The sequence below is a fragment of a genome, unplaced genomic scaffold (genome assembly GCF_019419815.1).
Source record: "Pyrus x bretschneideri cultivar Hongxiangsu unplaced genomic scaffold, Pyrus_bretschneideri_v1 Contig13, whole genome shotgun sequence".
In the NCBI taxonomy this organism is placed as follows: domain Eukaryota; kingdom Viridiplantae; phylum Streptophyta; class Magnoliopsida; order Rosales; family Rosaceae; genus Pyrus; species Pyrus x bretschneideri.
In genome coordinates this window covers 195202-212607 of record NW_025999424.1, presented here as the reverse complement: position 1 = coordinate 212607, position 17406 = coordinate 195202, and the positions used below count along the sequence as shown (strand labels likewise).

The 17406-nt window shown below is 39.0% G+C and overlaps 3 protein-coding genes across 5 annotated transcripts; all 3 read left to right on the top strand.

Annotated features, from left to right (window-relative positions):
• Nucleotides 1-2135: 2135 nt before the first annotated feature.
• On the top strand, nucleotides 2136-4958 carry LOC103966585 (secoisolariciresinol dehydrogenase). Of its 2 annotated transcripts, XM_009379758.3 has the most exons (3): nucleotides 2136-2395; nucleotides 2543-2626; nucleotides 4004-4958. In XM_009379758.3, the coding sequence occupies exons 1-3, from the start codon at nucleotides 2376-2378 to the stop codon at nucleotides 4809-4811; spliced, it is 912 nt and encodes a 303-aa protein (XP_009378033.2). In that variant the 5' UTR covers nucleotides 2136-2375; the 3' UTR covers nucleotides 4812-4958. The 2 variants fall into 2 exon arrangements, with proteins under 2 accessions (XP_009378033.2, XP_048434745.1); XM_048578788.1 differs by lacking the exon at nucleotides 2136-2395 and having other exon boundaries at nucleotides 2502-2626.
• Nucleotides 4959-7527: 2569 nt separating this feature from the next.
• Nucleotides 7528-10588, top strand: LOC125474792 (transcription factor ICE1-like). Its single transcript, XM_048578787.1, has 3 exons — nucleotides 7528-8685; nucleotides 9185-9406; nucleotides 9507-10588. The coding sequence occupies exons 1-3, from the start codon at nucleotides 7594-7596 to the stop codon at nucleotides 9696-9698; spliced, it is 1506 nt and encodes a 501-aa protein (XP_048434744.1). The 5' UTR covers nucleotides 7528-7593; the 3' UTR covers nucleotides 9699-10588.
• Nucleotides 10589-11623: 1035 nt separating this feature from the next.
• On the top strand, nucleotides 11624-15957 carry LOC103966587 (aspartokinase 2, chloroplastic). 2 transcript variants are annotated; one of them, XM_009379762.3, is made up of 14 exons: nucleotides 11624-11900; nucleotides 12059-12604; nucleotides 12711-12793; nucleotides 12893-12933; nucleotides 13136-13290; nucleotides 13429-13578; nucleotides 13666-13761; nucleotides 13848-13964; nucleotides 14222-14341; nucleotides 14427-14519; nucleotides 14602-14718; nucleotides 14990-15106; nucleotides 15256-15318; nucleotides 15560-15957. In XM_009379762.3, exons 2-14 carry the CDS (start codon nucleotides 12197-12199, stop codon nucleotides 15698-15700), a joined length of 1701 nt encoding a protein of 566 aa, XP_009378037.2. In that variant the 5' UTR covers nucleotides 11624-11900; nucleotides 12059-12196; the 3' UTR covers nucleotides 15701-15957. The 2 variants fall into 2 exon arrangements, with proteins under 2 accessions (XP_009378037.2, XP_009378035.2); XM_009379760.3 differs by having other exon boundaries at nucleotides 11625-11900; nucleotides 14602-14724.
• The last annotated feature ends 1449 nt before the right edge of the window (nucleotides 15958-17406 follow it).

Below are 17406 nucleotides of genomic sequence, written 5' to 3'. Positions count from 1 at the left end.
GATAAAATAAGAGAATATGAGAGGAGGGGATGGAAGGAGATGGAAAAAGGAGGGGAGAGAATTATAATCCATACAAAATTAAGCTTGGTGTTGGTGATTACTACCTATAGGCCTAACTAGCTAGACTAGTCTGCTAGATTAGAGAATGGAGAATATACATATCCGGATTAGCTAGTAACTACTTTAATTAACACCCATTGATCATTACACCCTCCATAATACATATTTATATATAGTATTTATATACGCACACGAAATAGTGAAATACATACAATACAATCACCAAATTAAAGCGTTCATTCACGCATGCATGCATGCATTATACATATGTTGCTCCAGTTGCTAGTATTGAACAACTTTAATTACTCATGATCATGCATAATTGGGGTTTGTTAATGAAAGATTAATTAATTAACATTTCATCAATTATTTGTATGCGTGTACAGATCATGACAAGGCCAGTCAGGCCAAGAAAAAGAACACGAAGGAATAATTTAAGTTTTGTTTGAGAGACAAACAATATGCAATCCTGCGCTTTGAGATTGTAGCTTCACTCACTTGTCTGTTGTTTGTCTCCACTAACTCAATCGAATGACAATCTGCTTAATTTTATAGCTTAGTTGTTCCTTCAGCATATATTCATACCCAATTATATGTACATCTTTAAACTAATATTAATGACACCATTATTTACGATCATTGCTGTCCCTTTTAATTTCTTTTTTCTTAGAAATCTTATTTTTTTGTTAGCTAGGTTTGGTTTGCTAACGTACACCTCTAGCTACTGCAGTCTGCAGCCTGCTACATCCAAAGCAAGAGAATTCTTTTCCTTTCTAATCTCTTTTTCATTCTCGCTCCTCTTATTTGAACAGTTATAATTAAGCTACGTTAACATCTTATATTGATTTTTTTTTTATAGATACAATAAGACAAAAATCGAAGCGTGGACAAAATTTTCATTGTGACGAGAACACAAGTGGCACACCACGTGTTTTTATAAAAGTGGTGAAAAATTTTATTTTTTAAGTTATTAACTTTTTAGCATACATATCCCACCATTTGTATAATGACACGTGATATACCATCATATATAGTGGTCGCACTGAAAAATCTCTCCAAAGTATGGGAGGACGGTAGGCAAAGATATAAGAATAAAAAGAGAGAGAATTCTACTCCCATCCAAAAACCTTCACATTGATTTTTTAGCACTTAGCTTCCTTCTAGGAATGGGCAACGGTTATGGCGGGCGGATAATCGCGATTATTTACCCATAACCGTTTAAGTTCTTATTTGCATAACCGTTTACCCGTTGGGTAATTGCATAAACGGGTGTACACATACCCATAACCGTTTATAAACAGTTAACCATACCCATAATCACGTACCCGTTTAACCGTAACCGCTTACCCACCCATTTGCCTATTTACCAGTCTTTAACCCTTTTTTTTATCCATTTACCTTTTTATTTTATCTATTTATCCTTTTTCTTAAAAATTGAAAAAGAAATTTATCATAATTTTCTTTTTTAACAATTCAACACTGTTTTTTGTTTTTTTTTTTAGGCAAACAACATTGTTATAGAAACGTTTAAAATACATTTCCAAATTCCAATTTTTAAATTTTCATACTATTTTAAAAATTAAAATAATAATTTACGGATGATATTAAAACCAAACAGTAACCTGAAGTTGTTCCTCTCCTTCATTCGATTTTCGAATTGCGCACACATTCCTAATAAAAAACACAACTGGGCAGCAGGGCTAGTATATCATTTAAAAATCAGATGATATTTGGTCACCGTGCAATGGAAATAGAATGCTATATCTTCAAGGGTAATTCAATGGAAAATTTTGATTAGAAAGAACAAGTTTGTATCAGAATCCTAGTACCAAGAAGATGTTTGTCATAATCCGCGATTAATACTCATAATCGCCTATTTATATTTAATGGGTAAATGATTATACTCATAACCGTTTATTTGTTTAAACGGTTACCCATAATCGTAACCGTGAATTTTACATGAACGGATAACTACGATTACCCATACTCATGAATATTTTGCCCATCCCTTCTTCCTTCTGTTTTTAGGATCATTAAATACGACAGGTCACTTATTTTGTAAACCATGTTCAACTTCAATATCAAATTTGCGCCATCTCTCTCTCTCTCTCTCTCTCTGTGTGCATGAAAGCGGTAATCTACAACTGCAATTTATAACGTTTTGTTCCTGCTCTCCAATAAATTCCGGTCCTTGTTTCTTTCCAGCTACCTTGAGTTCTGCCACTGATCATCAGCTGTTAGATAATTAAGGTCAAGCATCTCTCTCTCTCTCTCCCTCCTGCATCCTCAGAATTCATCAGATCTTTGCTGCAGATATGCTCAGATCACTAACCAGGTCAGTTCACGCCTTGTTTACCAATAATACCATATATGCTATTTGACATGACCAAAATAATTATATATGCTACCCTAATAGTAGCTATATGGGCTGGAAATTCACGGAAACTGAGGGATAGATGTGGAATATTTGTTTTCTTCTCAGAGAGTTTAAGCTGATCAGCTGCAATGATTTTCTCTGTAAGCGAGCGATGCCCTTTTCAACGTTTGGTGCATCTGGCCATGGAAGGTATGTGTATTTTACAGTTTATTATACATGATCTGGTAGCTGCAGATCGATCGATTCCAAAAACATGGTTGATCATATTAATATTTCCCTTCTTTTGTCAATCTTCTCTTCCCTTATTAATGGAAATCTCTTCTAGTTCTACCTCGATCGGTACCTTTTCACCGTGACTATTGTCGCACAGTTTTTGTGGCATTATTATTTTCTGTTTTCTTTTTATCGTTTTTATCGGGTAGTAGTAGTCACCCGGCCCAGCATATTTAATATATTTAAGTCCCAGTAGGAGTACTATATTATTATAAGGTTACTTAAAACTGTTATACATCTTCAAGATACCATTTTATATATAGTGTAATGCAAGGGAAGTCTCATATTTATTGTTGAGGGTTTAAAACTAAAAGAAAAACATAACCATCTTGAGATCATCCATAGCGAAGTTTTAGCAACAAAGAAAGTCTGATTAAAGTATGTTTGTGAGAAATTAACATGCTCAATTTTTAAGTAAAATTGTACCTAGCTATTCTGACAGCAATTTCTAAGTAAATTATGTATATACCGTGGAGCTATGAGTGATCCCATGATTAAAATTCCATTTTATAGTAATCAATCTCGGCAGTTCCTCTGCCATCTTCAATATGACATAGTTTAGCTTCATAAGGTCAACTTGAGTATTTGATCAATAATTATGTTTGACAGTGATGTTTAAGACACCGTGCAGCACATGCAATGTTTTTCAAGCTTAAACTAGCCCTGGTCAGATCAAGATTCAAAAGTAACAACTCATAGCCTATGCCTTCATTTTTATGGAAATATCTTACTTAAAACGAGGATACCGTTATGCTAATTATCAAATTAATCACGTTTTGTCATAACAACATATAATTAATTTAAAATACCGTGACAATAACATTTTTTTTAATATAAGTTACTTCCAGTTTTACACTCACTCTAAATTTTAACTTTTATCATTGTCGAGCATCGAATTCAAATGGATGGACTGCTACTCTTTAATCAAAAATTCCCGTTCACAAAAAATCCTACTTTATAGGAACATGAGTCAAATATTGAATGCGGGCGGTGTTGCTTTTTGGGTGATTTCCGGCGTGGAAAACGATCCACCGCTTCATGATTGAATGATCAATCTGCCCTATAATCATTTTCTTGATCGGACGTCGTTTCGCTTACGTATATTAGACCTCATTTTCAAACGACATGACTGATCTTGTCTTTTCATTGCATATTCAACACGCGTGTTATTCCTTTCTTTTCTTACCTTTTATTTTCCCCAGTACATTAACATTAAAGTGATAATATTAACATCTGTTTCGATGCATTAAGAATCTAATCATCTATGTGCATACTTTTGTTTGATAAAACTAGGCTGGAAGGCAAGGTAGCCATAATAACAGGATCAGCTAGCGGGCTTGGGAAGGCCACGGCCCACGAGTTCATCCGACATGGAGCACACGTCATAATTGCGGACTCAGATTCTGAGCTGGGTCCACAAGTTGTCAAAGAGCTGGGCCCCGCATCCTACTTTGTCCAGTGCGACGTTGCCATTGAGTCTCAGATAGCACAGGCTGTAGAAACCGCCATGGCCCGTCATGGAAAACTTGACATAATGTACAACAACGCGGGAATAACAGGCCCAGCGTTCCCGCCCAGCATCGCTGACCTGAACCTTGAAGAGTTTGATAGCGTGATCCGGGTCAACTTGCGGGGCGCGGTTGCTGGGATAAAGCATGCGGCCCGAGTTATGATACCTGCGGGCTCAGGCTCCATACTGTGCACGTCCAGCATAGCTGGGCTGTTGGGTGGCCTTGGGCCTCACCCCTACTCGATATCGAAATTTACGATACCTGGCCTGGTGAAATCACTGGCGAGCGAGCTGTGCCGAAACGGGATCCGAGTCAATTGCATATCGCCGGGTCCAATACCGACGCCACTGGCCGTGCGGGAAATAAAGCAGTTTTATCCGGGGACGACGGAGGAGCAAGTTAAAGAGATAGTGAATGGGCTGGGAGAGCTCAAGGGTGCGAAGTGTGAGGAGATAGATGTGGCGCAAGCGGCGGTGTATCTGGCGTCGGATGAAGCAAAGTATGTGACGGGTCATAATCTGGTGGTGGATGGAGGGTTCACCAGCTTCAAAAGTCTTAGCTTCCCTCCTTCTCGGGATCAACCTGTGTAATGTAATCCCTAGTATATGCCTAGAGTCAAGACTCCAATAAGGTTTAGACTTGTTTTCGTTACAAACGTACACAAGTTAATTGGTGTTTGCGTACGTGCTTATCATGCATGTCTTTTTTATTTCAAGCAGCTTGATTATATTACATACTATATTTAAATGTTGTTGAATTGGCTGCCCGGGAAGCTACAAAGTGGTGTACGTACGGGAACACCTGAATGATCAAGTATATATTACCGATTAGTAAGTTAATATACTACTGCTCGCTCGACCAGGACCTTCTTTGAGTTCACTCCTAAATTAACGTCATATTTTCAGAGAGGAAGAGGGCGAGGCCCTTGACATCACGAGCAAGCTATTATTAGTAATAGTGGTCCCGCAGTTCACACAGCTGAATGAATAATGAATATATACGAATGGTATACAATATGCCTGCACGGTCTCCCTGCATGGTCTCCTGTCTGTAATCTTTTAGCTGTCATGGACCCGCCTGCAGCTTGCTAGTTTCCTTTTCGTGGTGCGGATGAATGACCGATAATGTGAGATCACATAAAATTTTCAAAATTTAAGCTTATTTATTGGAGGAAAGTTTGGAGATCGACCACAACCACAACCACATAGTAACCCCAACCGCTTTGGACGGGTCTTCGATCGTTAGTACTCTTTAATCTTCAGACTTCACATGCATGCATTTCGATGTCCGCCAAACAGCCAAGTTAAAACTCGGAAGATTTTTATTTTACTTTTTGTTATTTGTCTACATTCATTGTTAACTTGATTATATTAATTTGTTCGTTAGAAACTTTAAACCCTCAAGATTTGGCAATGGATGGCGGATATATCTCATCTCCCGACTTGTTAATGAGTTGCATGCATGCCACGTGTGTAGCCAAGTTATCCACAGCAGTCCACCCTGGACTAGTTAGTTTGGTCACATGAAGAGAGAGGAATCGCCTAGTTTTATCGTCCGAGTTTAAATTCTATCCACGGGTTATCAATGATTAGATTATCACTAAAATATTAATGTGTGTTATTTCATAGTGATGATATACCCGTAGTTTGAAATTTGGGTTAAAAAGTTGTTCCACCTAGCTAGCTTTATTCTGTTGTTGTTGATGTCGTTTTTGTGATTTAAGACCGTTTTAAATGAAAAGTTGGACTTTAATGAATTTGTCACAATGTGGATCAACGATTCTTTTGGTAACAGCTTTAAATGAAGGGTTTTAAGGGATAATAAGAAGAGATTTTTCAGTGTAATTGGAATACGGGATGATACACCATGTGTCACTATACCAATGGTAGAATATGTGTACTAAAAAGTTGATAACTTAAAAAATGCTTGTTATATTAACACCCCACGTGTTATTGAATACACCTCATATTTGCTTTTTTATTTAAAAATTATCTTAATACACCCTACATATTTCTCTATATATAATACCCTCTTACCCCACACTCCTAACATACACTATCCATTTTCTATAAAAATCCCACATTTCCTACATACATTCCATACTCTTTACATCTGATGTGCAAATACATAATATCATCCAAAGCACCTTCGATGTGAAGCTGAAGGCCTGTGGGATACCGGAGTTTTTCTAATTTCTCCCAACCACACGTGAAGGACAACTCCACTTGGAGATTTTGTTCAACAAATCCTAAACAAGGTGTTGTGGGTTACCACCTCAAGAATCTCATTTTCTCATTAGCCTAATTCAACGGAGTGTACAAAGCATAACTCATACTCTATTACGTGCATGCAGAAGTGACTGGCGTTGCTGATGGAAATCTTGGAGGATTGAGACCCCAAGCTACTCCGTTTCCAGCATTGCTCTTCTACTCTCCTTGGTTCTATCCGTCGACTAATTTTACATGTCGGTCGTCAACAACAATGATCGTTCAATGTCTGTCACATAACCAAAACTTCACATGAACTAGAAATCTTGAAGCTTTCCAAAACATCGATCTCGTGTTCCATTTGTAAAAAATAATTGTTCTCAAAATTAATGTGTTTATAGTTTCATTGCTTAAGGTTTTGTTCTACAATGGAGGGTGATACGGGTTATGAGAGTTGAAGAAATCAAATAATACGTTGAAAGTGATTTGGGGTGTATTTAGAAATTTCTTGTTTTTTTTTAATACCTAATAAAGTCGAAATTGTCATAAGTCATTTAATATTAAATTTTAATGTGGGGTGCTAATAAAAAAAAAACCTTAAAAAATATAATTTATCACAATTTATATAAAAACGCGTAATATACCACCCATATTCCCGTCACAATGAAAATTTTCCTGATAATAAGGTACAAAAAGCAATGGCAAACTTACCTAAAAAGAAGAAACATAACGCCACACTGAGACAAATTTATGAATTCTGTCGGTCCAAAGATTAGAGACCAATGCAATATTTTTCTAACAAAGTTACCTAAAATGAAAGAACATTACTCCACATTGCGACAATTGGGTGAATCAATAATTACAATTAGTTTAGAGACCAATGTGATAGTTCCCTTCCACAAAACTGTTGAAACTGAACCTTCGAACTTGAAAGAATCCATTTCCATTTCCCAGCTAAAAGTTAGAGAAAAAACATCGGGAATTTATGTCTCCGTTTCTTCTCAAAATGATGACCCGACTCTGGGCAAAAAGTTGCTCTCCTTTCCCGCGTTTTCTATCGAACCTCTGTAACCGAACCCCGCCTTTTATTTTGTCTCTTTCAGACAACTTTCCCTAAAGAGTATAATCATATAGAAAAGTCTTTGACAAGTGAAGAAAGACAGTCATGCTTCCTATGTCCAGCGGCACCGCTTGGATGGGCGGAGACGAACACGGCGCAGTGTCTTGGACCAGAAACAATAATAACAATGAGGCAGAACTCAGAAGAAACGACCAAGATTCGAGCTTGGGAGCTTCTTTTTCAAACTTCAAATTAATGCTGGAAGGTGACTGGTACACCAACAACATTCTCAGCAACCCAGCTCAAGACCTCCATGCCTTCTCTTCCACCCAAGCTTCTGAAACTACACTTGCTCCTCTGCAACCAAACGACTCCTCCGCCTCCTGTTCTCCGTCGCAGGCATTCTCTCTCGACCCTTCACAGCCGCCACAGCAGTTTTTGCCTCCAAAATCCTGCTTCTCCTCTCTCCTCAACGTCGTCTGCTCCAACCCTTTTGATAGCAGCTTCGACCTGGGCTGCGACGCTGGGTTTCTGGGCTCCTTTCAGGGAAATCAGCCTTTCAATTCCTCTCTTCTGACGAGTTTCACGGCTCTCAATTCTCACTCTCAGATGGGTACTCCCGAGTTCAGTTCGAGCGCCGAGTTTCCGGCGAGTCGGTTGCTGCCAGTGACCGACAACCCCAATGTACTCGACGGCGACTTTGGCTTCGAAGGCTTCGATGGCTCCGCCGGTGCTCAGCTGCTAAACGGGGCTAAGCTCCTGTTCCCTCCCATGGGTGCTCAGCCCACTGTTTTCCAGAAGCGCCGCCAAAACTCTGGCAGTGATGGGGCTGATAAATTGGGGAATTTGGAGATTTGGTCCCCAAGATACGGACGACTAGTGGAGAATTTGGAGAAGAAGAAGAAGAAGAAGAGGAACGAGGAGGGTGAGGTGGAGGAAGAGAGTCTGGATGTGTCTGGTTTGAATTATGACTCGAACGATTTTAATGAGCACAGTCAAGTGGAGGTGGAGGACAATGCGAAGAATGGTGGAAACAATTCGAATGCCAACTGTACTGTCACCGGAGTAGAGGGAGGTGACCGCAAGGGCAAGAAGAAGGGTTTGCCGGCCAAAAATCTGATGGCGGAGAGGAGGCGGAGGAAGAAGCTCAATGACAGGCTTTACATGCTTAGGTCTGTTGTACCCAAGATAAGCAAGGTAGTCATTTTCTGTACTATCTATACTCGACAGTGGACTTAGTTCTCCATTAATTTCTTTCTGCCTTGTTCCTTTGAAGATGTAGTCTTTGTGTGCTTTCCCTATCTTTTTATGTTAGTTTATGTGAGTTTCTTGCTCTACTTTAGTGTTTTTTTCATTTTTCATTTTTCATTTTAACTAGTACTATAAGTACGGAAATTAGCTGAATGTAACAGCCGGATGTGCGCCTTAGAATTACATAGAATTTAAGCCACTTAAAAGGTAATGTATACATACTATTGTATTGATGTATTAAGAGAAGTACTCACGTTGTTTTACATCGAATTGGTCTTTTTATCCGAAAGAAGTTAATAGTTTGGAAAATCCATGGCAGATCCAGTGGCTCTTGATATTGCCTTAAGTTGGGCCATGGTTTGGGGGATTCAGCTTCCTGTGTGATTTGTGGCTTCTTGCTTATCAGTCATAATACCTAATGAGTATTCTGTCATGTTGTACACAGATGGATAGGGCGTCCATACTAGGGGATGCAATTGATTATTTGAAAGAGCTTCTACAAAGGATCAATGACCTCCATAACGAGCTGGATTCAGCTCCACCTAGCTCTTTGCTGCCACTTTCAACAAGCTTTCATCCGTTGACACCCCCTCCATCCACCCTTCCCTGCTGTGTCAAAGAAGAGTTCTGCCCAAGCTCCTTGCCAAGCCCCAAAACTCAACCGAAGGTAACTTTTATTCACCTGGTTGTATAATTTGAAGCATTTAATATGTAAAGTATGATCGAGGAGGTTTCCTTAACTTGTAATTTTCAACTGTATTTTGCAGGTGGAGGTTTGGGTAAGGGAAGGGCGAACTGTTAATATCCACATGTTCTGTACTCGGAGACCAGGTCTCTTTCTCTCGACCATGAGGGCCTTGGATAACCTTGATTTGGACATCCAGCAGGCTGTGATCAGCTGCTTCAATGGGTTTACTTTAGATGTGTTCCGAGCTGAGATATGTTTCTTTTCCGAATAGCGAATTGCTGAGACTGTTTTTACATATGAAGTATAAGGGTGACTTGTATTAACTCAAAATAACACACACGCACACGCACACGCACACACGCACGTACGACTTTGTGTATGTATGTTCTTTTTCATTCTTGATGCTTTACTTTTTGACATCCAAATGTAACATATAGTATTACCCTGACTTTGCGTAAAAATCTTCTATTTTACTTTGGGAGATACGAATGTTGAGTTTTCCATGTTTGCTGCTTCTGAACTTCAATTTTTGAGTCCATTTTGTTCGGAAGATAGACTCAAATAAAGATTAATCCCGAAAAGATTTTTGTGGTTGGTCACAATTGATTGGCATTAAAACTGTTTTGGTAGTGTCTGAGGCATTGTTCCGGGAATGCCATGCAACAAAAATGTGGTATTCTTACCGTATCTTTCGCACTAGTAAATCTTTTTGGGTTTTGTATGGACACACAAAACCTAATCCCTTGTATGTTAAACAGCAATGCAGGGAAAACCAGTTCTTGCCAGAGCAAATAAAAGCAGTACTTTTGGATTCAGCCGGATTTCATAATATGATGATGTAACTGTTACTCGAGCAATACAAATTGGAGCCTTACAATTGGGAGACATGAAGGCGGGCAGGCACTAACTAGTAGTGTGGTTTGTTTGTACCTCCCTCAACTCAACTAATGGAGTAGCTAGTTTGTAAATGCAGCGGCTTCCTACTCCTCTCTTCGTTCCATCGGTAGAGCCTATAGAGCTCAACTAGAAGCATTTCAGCCAACGATGTCCGTAGGTTTAGTTTTTTATCATCTGTTTTGTTGCAGTGGATTATGTTGTGTTGAATCATCAGGCAAAACTGCTCTGTTATCTTCAGTAACTAACTTCAGCTCTTGAAGTTAATTTCTTCGTCTCAACTGTATTTTACTTGTGCATGCATGGGTGATATTATCAGTAGGCTACAATGTGTGTTCGTGAGTTTGTTTTTATTTATAAGTAATGTTACTACTCTAAGCTAGATTAGGTCAAGCTTGCAACTCGAGATGCAAATTAGTACCCGAGAAAGAATAAACAGCCCACTGCTTCTTTTGCAATTAGTGCAAGAAGGCAAAGAAGATTACAGTACTAGTGATTTTTTTTAAAGTGCTTTTAAAATGATTGAAAACGTTTTTAAAATCAATTTTAATTAAAATACAAGTGAATTCTAAAAACGAACCTTCCCATAAAAACCACAAGTTACTCAAAAAACACTCTCACTAAAAACATTTTAATTATTTTAAAAATAACTTCCAAATAAATTAAGTTCACACAGCAACCGACATCCGTGTCTACACGGACCGCACCATGGGAGACAGAGGCAGGTATGGTCCACGTTTGATCCAACTTCTTTCGGTTTTTCAATTTTCTTTTGAAAAAAAGAAACCTTAAATTTAATTTAATTTGAATTTCTTTTTTTTTTGGTCAGAGATTCAACTTTTCTATTTTTAAATCGCCAACCTCACATTTTCTGTCAGCGGCGTCTCGATCCCTCACTCAGTGCGCTCCCCTACGACATTATTCGAGACATAACCATTTTCCACCGTGAGATCTACCCCCGCCATCCTCATCGAACGGTCAATAACGCTCGTATCATGTGAACCTATAAAGATTGAGTCTCCACCGTCGGTTCCACTTTCCTGATAAAAATATGAAAACACATAAGAGAAGGAATTTATTTAATGAAAAAGAAAGCGATGTCATATCCACACATTATTTTTTACTTCTCTTACATTTTTTTAATTTTCAACCGTTGGATCAGATGAATTGAATAAGATTAACGGACATAAATTAATAAATGATCTATAATCAATAAAATGAGGTATATAGATAACACATTCTAAAAGAAATAGAAAAAAATAAGAAACACGTTGGGCATTCCACGATTTCCATTCATTCATTCAACAAACAACGTAACACAACGCGGTTGAAAAGAAGAGGCGCCGCCAGGGTTGGGTTTGGTTTGTTTGTTGTGTGTGTTGTCTTTCCGCTGTTCCTTCCGCATTCCTCGAGTATTGAGAGAGCTTCGCCGCCAGCTCCCCCTCTCAATGCTCTGAATCTACGACGGACCACAGAGCCTCTGCCGCCTCCTCTGCCGCCTCTCTCGTTCCCTTGTTGTAGGCTTGGAGGCTCTACGTTTGGTTAGCTCTCATCTCATTGATCTGCCAATCATCTCAAGGTACTTTTCAATCTCTCTAATCCTTGTGTTGTGTGTGTTGTATTTATATATCAATGCAAATGAGTTAATTGCCCCTCTGTCTTTTACTTATCTCTGTATGTCCTTTTAGATGTTTGTTTAGTTCTGAAATTATTCACTCAAGTTATGGAATTTTGCAGATTGAGCTACTGCTAAAAGTTCTAAATTTGATAAACCGGTTGTGTTGGGATCTTGAGTGCGTAGCTCTGTACGCCATAACAATCAACTGATTCAGACACTCCCCATTCACGTCATTCGTTGAAATAACTTATTTTAGAATGGAAACTGCCTTGCATTTTTCCCGAGTTAAAACTCTGTGCCCTGCATCCCCAGAAAGATCTTTGCGATTCAAGCAACCACTATGGTCGCAACGTCTTCGTTTCGCTACTGGTGTCGCTTCCAGCAATGGATTCTTTCCAGGTGCTAAAAACTTTTCTTGTACGAGCAGGGTTTTGAGAGTCAGTTGCGAGGGAGGAATTGCGGATGTTCTTGAAAAGAAACAGACTGACAATCAAAGCCTTAGTGACAATGAGAAACAATTGACTTGCGTCATGAAGTTTGGTGGCTCCTCGGTGGCCTCTGCAGAGAGAATGAGAGAGGTTGCTCATCTTATACTCAGCTTCCCACAAGAGAGGCCTGTCATTGTTCTTTCTGCCATGGGAAAGACAACTAACAAACTCTTACTGGTACCACATTATATAAATATCACTTAGATCTTGTCATCCAACCTTTTATCCCTTCATTTCTTATGAATAACAACAAATGATGGTCAAATTGGTTGCTCATGAGTAGGCAGGAGAAAAGGCCGTCACTTGCGGTGTCACCAATGTATCTATGATTGATGAGTTGAGCTTCATAAAAGAATTACACCTCAGGTGAGTGCAGCGGAATATTTATTTTTCTTGTGCGATTTTTTAGGAAAAATAATTCAATTTTTTATTTCTTCTCACTGTGCACCATCCTATTTTGAATAGGACCGTGGAAGAACTTGGAGTGGACAGCTCTATCATATCATGTGAGTTTCTTTTCTTATCAGCACGTAAAGTCCGTTGTTTTTTTAATGCAATGATCCTTGTTTTGCATATTGGCAAGTCCAAATTTGTCCAAAGTTTTAAGCAGCCTAAAGCCTTGGCTGTTCAGTTAGCATGGCTGTGTATACCATGTTCATTGTAATCCTACTGATTTATATGGCTTTTCCTGTTATCTCTGATTCGCAGCACACCTGGAAGAACTGGAACAACTTCTGAAGGGAATTGCTATGATGAAAGAGTTGACTTTACGAACAAAAGACTATCTGGTTTCATTTGGGGAATGCATGTCCACAAGGCTCTTTGCTGCCTATCTGAATAAGATTGGTGTTAAAGCCCGCCAAGTATGTTCTTTCCCAATTTAATGTAATTGTGGAAGTGGTTGCAAATTTCCAGCTGTAATTTCTGAGAAATCCTAATTGTTTGTTAGCACCATTCTTGCTGATAGCAAGTTAATATAATTGTGTTTGTTGCTTTGGCAGTATGATGCCTTTGAAATTGGGTTTATAACCACAGATGACTTCACAAATGCGGATATCTTGGAGGCTACTTATCCAGCTGTCGCAAAGAGGGTACAGGGTGATTGGATATGTGATCCTGCTATTCCAATTGTTACTGGTTTCCTTGGAAAGGTGTCTCTTCTGGCTAACTTCAACATATATTCTATTTTTGAAAAGGTTCAACTATTAACACCATTGACACTGTTTTGCTGGTTGCAGGGATGGAAATCATGTGCTGTGACTACATTGGGTAGAGGTGGCAGTGATTTGACAGCTACAACCCTTGGTAAAGCATTGGGGTTACGAGAAATTCAGGTATGTTTGAATAAAAAATAATTTTGCTCAAGTTCCTAGTTCTTTTAAAAGTAGCAAAATATGACCTATTTTTCAATGTCTTACAGGTGTGGAAGGATGTTGATGGTGTTTTGACATGTGATCCTAACATATATCCGCTTGCTGAACCTGTACCTTATTTGACATTTGAAGAGGCTGCTGAACTTGCATATTTTGGTGCTCAGGTATTAACAGTGATGCTAAATGTTGATAATATCTGCAATACTTCTCTTATTAACAAGTGCCAATATTAGGTGCAAGGTTCTCCAACTTATTTAATCTGGTTTTTTTCTGACTTTAAATACTTAGTTTTCCTGTTCTAATGATTAGTTGTGCTTTGGAGTAGTCAATAAGCTCTTAAACCACCTGTATTTTAGTTACACCTGTGTTCTTTCAACAAGAAAAAAAACATGATTTAATAATTTTTCTTTCCTTCTTGCAGGTCTTGCATCCACAGTCCATGAGACCAGCCAGAGAGGCTGATATTCCAGTGAGGGTTAAAAATTCATACAACCCCAATGCTCCCGGTACTGTCATTACCCATGCAAGAGATATGAGCAAGGTTTGTAGTAGTCTGCTGGAAAATTGAGCACCACTGTCATAAAATGCTCGATACTTCATTGAATTTTTCTCTGTCTCAATTGCAGGCTGTATTAACAAGCATCGTTTTGAAAAGGAACGTGACTATGTTGGATATTGTTAGCACTCGCATGCTGGGTCAATATGGATTTCTTGCTAAGGTGAAGAAAACAAATTACCTTGTTTCTGTTGGTTGTCCTCTTGATAACTTGGTGGCTTATATTTATAATATTTTCCATATAGGTATTTACAACTTTCGAAGATTTGGGCATATCAGTTGATGTTGTTGCTACCAGTGAAGTTAGTATTTCCTTGACACTGGATCCCTCAAAGCTTTGGAGCAGAGAGCTTATTCAGCAGGCAAGCGTATGATCTCATCTTCCATTTGCTCTTACTGTTTATGATTTTCTGGAGTTACTTGACACATGCATCTAAGCTTTATTAAATTGTCTGCATGTGTTTTTTTTATGATTTTTCATCTTATGTATGTTCCTTCTTGTTGGTGCACGTTGTGGAAAAATTGTAGCCAATCACGCGCACACAACATATTTGAAGTGAAGATGGTTGAGCAGTCAATTTTCGCTTGTAATTGTTACATAAAATCTCATTGAATACTGCATCTTCCTTGCAGGAACTTGACCATGTTGTGGAGGAACTTGAGAAAATTGCTGTTGTCAATCTTCTTCAGCACAGATCAATTATATCTCTCATTGGAAATGTGCAGAGGTCATCACTGATACTAGAGAAGGTGCTGTATTGTGTTTTGCTAAGTAGTTAAAAATGTCCCCTAAATTGCTTTTGTTCTCTGGTCTACTGCAATTGTTCAGTCAACATTAGCTATCCCTTTGTTCATGTATATTTGATTTTGGTATTGACATTTTTGGTCGTATGTGGCAGGCATTTCAGGTTCTTCGAACCATTGGTGTCAATGTTCAGATGATCTCTCAGGGTGCATCCAAGGTATCTCCTAACAACACTAGTTTTGCCCCTTTTCCTATTAGCAGTAAAACAGATAGCAAAATTTTGATTTGACTGTTTGTGTCTATCTGTGATTTTTCTCACTCTTCTAAATCCTGGTTAATTTTCCATTGGACGTGATTCATGAATGAATAGTGTGGTTACAGTTGACTTCCTATGAAATGTTTACGCATTTGATCGTTGTGGTAGATGAACTCACCGTTTAGCTATTACCACTGGCCAGGTTAATATCTCTTTGGTTGTAAATGATAATGAAGCGGAGCAGTGCGTTAGGGCTCTCCACCAGGCTTTCTTTGGAAATGATCTCTTTGAAGTAGAACGTGGATCCGAGAATGGTTCTCTCTTAGTGTCAGAGCAACATTGAACGAGATTCAATTCTTCGATTCTTTGAAAATGACCTGTTAGTTTAAACAGCTTATGATTTTCAGCTTTAGTCATTAGTTTTACCATTTATGGGGAAAATCTCTGCCCCTTCGGCTGTCAGCTTAGAATTGAAGAGGTGGCATCGCCACCTATATTGTATCATGCTGGATAATGTAATGCTTGTGTTGCAAGGAGTTAACTAGGAATGAATTGTATTTTTGGTGAAATAAAGAATGAGCAAGGGTTCTGGTTGTGAAATCCCGCCCAATGATCGGGGTGCAAAAATTGTCATTCTTGTGAATTGTTTTTGATTAAATGTTGTTCTGGTACCTAGACGAAGGATTTGGAGGAAAAACCTACAATCGCAAGAGAGAAATATTTGCCCATCATTTTCTCAAACTTTCAATGTGGCTTAAGGATTATGCCATGGTGTTAATGAAAAGATGCTAGCCCGTCTCGTAAATGATGGAACCTCCTTGAGTCTCTAACTGTTACTTCCCGCCCAACAATCTTCGTGATCACCTTAACTGCGGCATGGCAGTCCTTGCAAGCTCGCAAGTTCTTCATCACCACCATCGGTGATCCCTCTGGTGTGCTGATCAATGCAAAAGCAATTGCTAAGCGTTCGCTGTGATATTTCAGAGACTCCACTTTTATTTCCTCATCCTTGTGCAGGGCACAGCTTGTATCTGGCTTGTATCCTTCCTTTTCCATCTCCTAGGCCAACACGTCAATCTTGTTCATAATCTTTGCACTCTGCGGGTGGCTCTTGTCATTCGCTGTAAACACATGAGTTTTGTGATTGATTTCAACCCAACTATATGCTGTAGTCTTTCTGATTCCTCTCTCCCTCATTGCCTTCTTCACCTTGCCAACAGTCTCTCACTGACCTGTTCCTGCATAGATATTTGACATGCTGACATAAGCACCTGCATCCCTAAGCTTTGCCATATTGAAAAGTCGGTCTGCTGCTCAATCTGCCAATTCTTGGTTCTTATGAATTTTGCACGAGCTTAGTACTGATGACCACATAATCCGGCTTAGTTCCCCCACCTATGCATGTCGGCCTTGGAAAGATTGCTGGAGTTGACGTAGCTGGAAATCATCATGCTTGTGGAGATGGTGTTTTGGTGAGGCATTTGGTCGAACAACTGTCTCGATTTAGGAAGTTCTTGACCAGAAAATTGGAGCGGCATGTGTGGGGATCGAAAACCATCTTGACGATACGGGAATCAACGGATTTCTGGGCGTCGAGGTTGGGATTAAGGAACGGTTTTGGGGATTCATACACTCTTGGATTTGGTCTTGGAGTTGGGAGTTTTAAATTTGAGGAGCGCATTTGACGATCTAAATGCTGTCACATGATTCATATGGAAATTGGAAAACAATGGATGGTTGAGGAAGTGAAGGCGAAGCGCGCAGCTGAATGTTCCTTCTGTAAAAAGACATGATTCATATGATTCATATGTCACACGTTCCTTTCGTAAAAAGACAAGGATGCTAGAGGTATTTAACATAGATTAGCGAGTGGGTCCCATGGTATGTTATGCAGCAGATGTTTTAATCATTAGATGAGACGGGATCACCTTTTCTTTCAAAGTAATAAATGATACTTACAGTTGAATCTACGACATATGTCATATATTGTTGTATGGTTGAAAGATGCGCCTTGCCAATAGTTGTATGGTGATGCTCAAACATAAACGA